Raw genomic sequence first — 5,950 nt, 5'->3', positions numbered from 1 at the left:
AATTATTTAATAAAAATAATTAAATAAATAATAAAAAAACTAATAATATTAACCTAATCAATTTGAATCATTTCAATTTTTCAAAGTGTTGTTTAAAAATTATTCAAATAATTTAGATATTTAATGTTGTTATCCGATTCTTCTCCTGAACATTGTTTTGCTCCACTAACCGCGTGAATGCGTAATTGTTGTCTCCATTTCTAAGAATAATATCTTCCGTTTAAATATATTAAGATGGAAATTTAGGTGTAATTAATTTTATGTAAAGTTAATAATTGAGAGTCGTTAGATAAAAATTTGGTCAAATCAGTCAAATTATTTAACCGTTCTTAACTATTAACTTCACTATCAGTTCTGATTCATCTTTCTATATGATTTTATTTAAGATCTTTTTAATAAAGTGAGAATTAGTTCATATATGTGAAAAAAAATTAAACTCCTGCCTTATTACATGTTTCTTTTTTTCTTATTCATGTGATTAATTTTACCACAAAATCAAAGAAAAATTATAGCCAAAGCAGTAGTAGTGTGTTGTGTATATATGATTTCACTACTATTTTTACGAGCAATTTTTTATTTTGTTTCATGAATTGATTTTAAAAGTATATTTGATTAGTGAATTTAATTTTAATTTTAATTTTGTGATGTTAAATTATTAACAGATTATTGTTTAAATAATTATTTTATTGTTTTAATTTATTTGTGAGATAATTTAAAAATTAATTATATTTTATAATAATAAATATAATTATAAAAATAATTATCATGTTATGTATATTTTGCTCTCACTCATAAAATTTTTTGGATTTGTTTTTGAAAATATCTGGGAGATCGATTTGCGTTTTCTTAAAGGTGAGAGGCTAAAGTGCACATAACCAAAAAATTAAGGGGTCAAATTACAATACACCCTAAATTTTATATGATCAATGGAATATTTCATTCCTTCCTTGCACGTATACAACATGGTGACTTTTTCTTTACTTAACCATGTAATATGTGATACTATGTTGAGGAAGGGAATCCCACCCAATTTTTTTTCCCCTTCAAAATTTGTTTGTACAAAGAGTTCATAAGAGGTTAAATGCAATTGGAAGTATAGAATATTTGATGAGTTTACTTATTAATTTCCCTTCTCATCTCCTCCTTTTTTAACAATGCAACCAAACATAACATTATGCCTTGTTGGTTTTCCCCCTCATCAAAATCATCACATTATTATTATTATTATTATTATTAGTAGTAGTAGCACATTAATAATATGTTACCAAACTTAGATCTCATTCTTCTCACCCTTGTCCATGCCTCACTCATTTGCTGTGTTCTTCTCTTAGTCATCTCCACCATCTTGTTGGTTCTCTTTGCCGCCTTGTCGCTCGCACTTTCCTCGATGATCATCTTTGATTTGCACGAATTTTCGTCGTCCATCATGTTGGAGCATTTGAAAATGGCAAAGGATGATATTGAATTGGGTGTGGTTCTGATTGTTGTATACTTAATTCAACAAGGTGTAGGATTTGTTTTGAGTTCAAAGCATAATCGTCAGCATAATAAGCACAAGTACAAGACGTATTGAAGAAGCAATGATATAAGATCAATAATCTTCTTCAGCTCTAATGGCACCATCATTATTCTCCCTATTCATATTTAAATTAGTTTCCACTTTTGACTTTTCATGTGGACTAAGAAAATAATTGGAATGCATTCGTCAGTTATTAATGTAAATAAAGAAGTAAGTTACAAAGTTATTATTGATAGTATTATTTTTTTAATTATTTTATTATCTGTATACTCTCATCCATTTTAAAATAAGACAATACAGAAAAGAACATAATAATTCTCAATTTTAAAATAAGATAATACAGCAAGTTTGGTCCAATAATATCATGTCCAAGATCGATATGCAGCCATATTTATGTAGTATAGTTCTTAAAGAACAAGGTTTTAGCCAGGGATAGAGATCACTACTTTTATAGGATGAAATTTGAATCGAAAATTCTCATATATGGCTCCAAATTTTATATCAATTGTTTTCAATTAAGTATGTACTTTGAGAAAACTGAATATTTATATAATTGATAGCGGTAACAATAATGTATATGTTATTTGCAGGAATGATTCAGAGACACTACTTGAGCACATGTTTATTACACGTGCGTTTTTCTGGCAAGTGTGGTGTGTTTGATTTCGACGATTTGGCAGAGTACGGATGCCTTTAGGAACAATGACAAGTCACCTTAAGAGCTGGATGACGGTATCATTGACAAAAGAAGAGCTGAAGAAGTGGTTGATTGGTTTTTTTTTCTCGATTCTTTGAGCAAGATGGGCGAATGAAAACATCTTTCAAAAAAAAAGAAATAGAGGCCAATTATATAATTGAGATGAGAGGAATTAACTATATAGTGAAACATGATGCAAATTATAACTGCATTTATTATTCATATGAACAGTGTCACAGGGAGCTATAAGCAGAATTCCCTCCCATATCTGTGTAAAAAATACACACAGATTTATACAAATCTTGTGAATACTACATTTCCCTCTACAATATAATATAATAGCTTCTCTATATCTATCAATTATGTTTTCCTTTTTCCACCATCAAACTTACAAACTCTTTAAACTCAAGTGGGTGCAACTATAAATACCTATTTGTTGTGCTACATGAATTAACCTAAGAAGAAGGTAACTCTCTATAATCAAATTGTTCATTATCTTCCTTGGCTCTTGAACCAGGAGAAGGTCCATAAGCCCAACAAACAGCAAGAAAGTAGAGGTAGTTAATCAATCCCAAGCAAGTTAGCAGGGCATAATAGTAATTCAAGTGACCATTGTTAATGTTGGTTGATAACCAGCTCTCATTCCCTCCCATACTGGAAACACTATCCACAATGCTCACCAAAATGCTGCCAGCTAAATCAGCAGCAGCTAGATCAAGTGTGAACAAAGCCATTGCAAAACTAGACATGGTTTTTGGGAAATAAGTGTAGAAAAACTCGACCAGGCTGATCGGGTAGAAGGCCTCGGCAAATCCAAGAAGAACAAACTCCGGCACAAGCCATAATGCTGACATTCCAATTATGGCGTCCGGTTGGTCTGCAAAGCCTTCTTCAATGGCTGTATTTCGTCTCATGGTTTCGACCACGGCTGAAGTTGCTTTGGCTACACAAATGAATAACAATCCGATCCCCATTCGGACTTTACAACTGAATCCTCTAGGCCGCCCTGTGAATCTTGCTAGTAAAGGTACCATGATTCGGTCGTATATTGGAATGACTATTGATAAAGTGATTATCATGATAACATTGAAGGATCCTGCTGGAATCTTGAAATTACCAAATAACCTTCTGTCCATGGTGTTTGCTTGGAGAGTGGAGAAGGAGCTCAGGGAAGCCATCATGAAGATGCCGGTGGTCCACATGGGAAGGACTCGAAGCAACGATTTCAGGGACTCGACCTGTCCTACGGTGCATAGGCTCCATGGATCTTTGATTGAACCATCTGGGTTTAAGTCATTCTCTGGGTTTCTTATTATGCAAGCTTTGTTCAAAAACCTGGAAAGGAATAATAATATGATCATGGTTTGTTCAAATTTAGGACAAGTACTAAATTACAAAATTACTCTGCATTCTTACAAAAGTAGAATGTTGCAAAAGGGGATCAAATGAGTAAATGTTCATTCTGGTCCTTGAGATTTGAATACTAGCAATTTAGTCCCTAAAGTTGCGGTTTGTGTGATTGGCTTTGACTCTTTATCTTGGACATAAATTAGAAAGTTTAACTTCAAGGACTGAATTGCTATTTTGAAATATTGAGGACTAATTTGAATTTGGCTGCAATCTCAAAAGTCAAAATGAACCTTTACTTAAGGCACTAACAAATTGCCTTTGAAGATGTTAGCAAAAGATTTCATTAACCAATATATAATGAAAAAAGTTAATCGAATGGAGACAAAATTTGTATCTTCTTTAATGAAATAAGTATTCACTGTGAAATAAAAAGAAGAGAAATTATGAAGAAAAAAATGATCAGTAAAGTACCTTAGGCTATCTGTTGGAAACACCAGCTCTTTATCATTGCCTTGATAATACTGATCAAAGTTTGAATCAGGAACACAGAGTTTCCGATTCTTCATGGCGACGACAGCCACTTGAATAAAGCCAGTAAGTAAGCTGCTCCTTGGTTTAACTTTAACATACAACGGCGAACCGATGATGAAACTGAGAGCAGATATGAACATTAGTCCTGCAGGCACTCCAAAGCCAATTTTCCATCCCAGGTTTTCTTGAATGTAAACAATTACACTCAATGCAATGATAGTTGAAACTCCTATTGAGGTATAATACCAATTAAAGTAGCTATCCAAGAGCCTCTCATTGTTCGAGTTTTCTTTGATTGCGAGTTGATCCGCTCCAAATGCTATGGAACAAGGTCTGACACAACCGGCTCCAATAGAAATTAGTCCTAAAGCAAGAAACAGAACTGCTAGCTGTGCTGCTGAAGCAGAGTTGCAGATTTGGATGAGTGCTTCGCAAGGTCGTAGCGATGGGATCATGGCAGTTAACCATAAACTGGCTATTCCCTATAGTTTGGCATACAAGAAACATTAAAGCAGCAATGCAAAGGTACCATCAACATTAAAGAATGATGTTAGTTATCACAATTTGAAATGCGGTAATGTTGTTAAAAATTAATCCAATGATTTTAATAAATGCCAAAGCTATTACAAAAGTTCTAAATCAAAATCCACTAACAATGAGCTATACTCTTAAAATTGTGCAACAATTACAAACCGATGGAGCATAACCAATCTAATTAAAAACTAAAAATGTTTAATTAACTAATGGATAATTATGTTTTCACTCAGAATTGAATCAGTCCTTCACCTTTCTTAATCCGTTTACATTTACAGAGCCCCTAATGTTTTCCAAACAATGAAAAAGGTCCATTTGTTCTTTAGTTGCAGTTCCAACAAACCAATTATTCCATTATTGTAAAATTATTAAAGGATCTTGAACAATTATAGTAAGCAAGAGTCTGAATCTTGAGCTACTCTAATGGTATTTGATAAACTTTGTTATTGCTAATAAGCCTTGTCAGTATTATCAAAATCCCTTAGGAACTAATTTATCTTTATGTTTATAACTTTTTTCTATTTCTTGCAGTATCACCTAACCAACAGGTTAAAGACTAATCTGTCGTGAACCTGAGCTCTATTTAAGAATTTGGCTCTAGTCAATGAACTACTGGATACATAAAACGGATTCGAACTCTGACACTTGAGCAGAAGAATGAGCTTGTTAAGACTAATTGATCATTGAGATATCATAGAGACTAATTCTATAACAAATCGTTTATCTCTGTCTCTGACTAACAGTTTAAACTTTTGTACCACATTTTAAGATAAGATGCAAGGAACTTACAAGAAGGCTTGAGATAGAACCAATGAAGATGACGCGAAAGCGACCCAAATAAGAATCAGAGAGGAAAGCACCAAAGATAGCTAAGACGTTGGACATGGCTGACCAAGTGTAAATTACATTTGTAGCCTCAGCAGCAGCCAGTTTATATTCATTTATCAAGTACAATATCATGTTCGGCATGATTCCATAGCTTGCTACCTTCTCCAAACACTCGTTTACTGAAAACAAAAACAAATAAGGAGTTAAGAAGAAAAGAGAAGAAAATTGAATGGGACTCTTCATAAGATGATGGTAGTTATTAGAAGTACCTATGATGAAAGGCATGGTTCTCAAGCCACCTTTTCTGAGTTTAGAAGAGGAAGAAGAGACGGCATTTTCCATCATCGAATTACTATTCTCATATGATGCATCTTCAGAGTGTTCCATCTCTTTCTTCTTCTTACTCGCTGGTTTCGACGTTGGCAGATTGAGATTTTTATTTTTTATGATCTCAAATAAATGAAATGCACGTGTATGATTGGAACTTTGAA

At 33.1% G+C, this 5,950-nt stretch overlaps 1 protein-coding gene and 1 long non-coding RNA gene across 2 annotated transcripts; one reads left to right on the top strand and one right to left on the bottom strand.

Moving 5' to 3' along the window:
* The first annotated feature begins 1,089 nt into the window (after positions 1–1,089).
* Positions 1,090–3,573, top strand: LOC140180398 (uncharacterized). Its single transcript, XR_011874614.1, has 2 exons — positions 1,090–1,729; positions 2,110–3,573. It is a non-coding gene; the product is annotated as an uncharacterized lncRNA (long non-coding RNA).
* On the bottom strand, positions 2,408–5,950 carry LOC112755424 (protein NRT1/ PTR FAMILY 1.2). Its single transcript, XM_025803506.3, has 4 exons — positions 5,729–5,950; positions 5,421–5,638; positions 4,038–4,579; positions 2,408–3,551 (listed from the first exon to the last, which is right to left on the bottom strand). The coding sequence occupies exons 1-4, from the start codon at positions 5,844–5,846 to the stop codon at positions 2,672–2,674; spliced, it is 1,758 nt and encodes a 585-aa protein (XP_025659291.1). The 5' UTR covers positions 5,847–5,950; the 3' UTR covers positions 2,408–2,671.

This window comes from Arachis hypogaea, chromosome 16 (genome assembly GCF_003086295.3).
Source record: "Arachis hypogaea cultivar Tifrunner chromosome 16, arahy.Tifrunner.gnm2.J5K5, whole genome shotgun sequence".
Lineage (NCBI taxonomy): Eukaryota > Viridiplantae > Streptophyta > Magnoliopsida > Fabales > Fabaceae > Arachis > Arachis hypogaea.
This window is presented reverse-complemented; position numbering and strand designations above follow the sequence as displayed.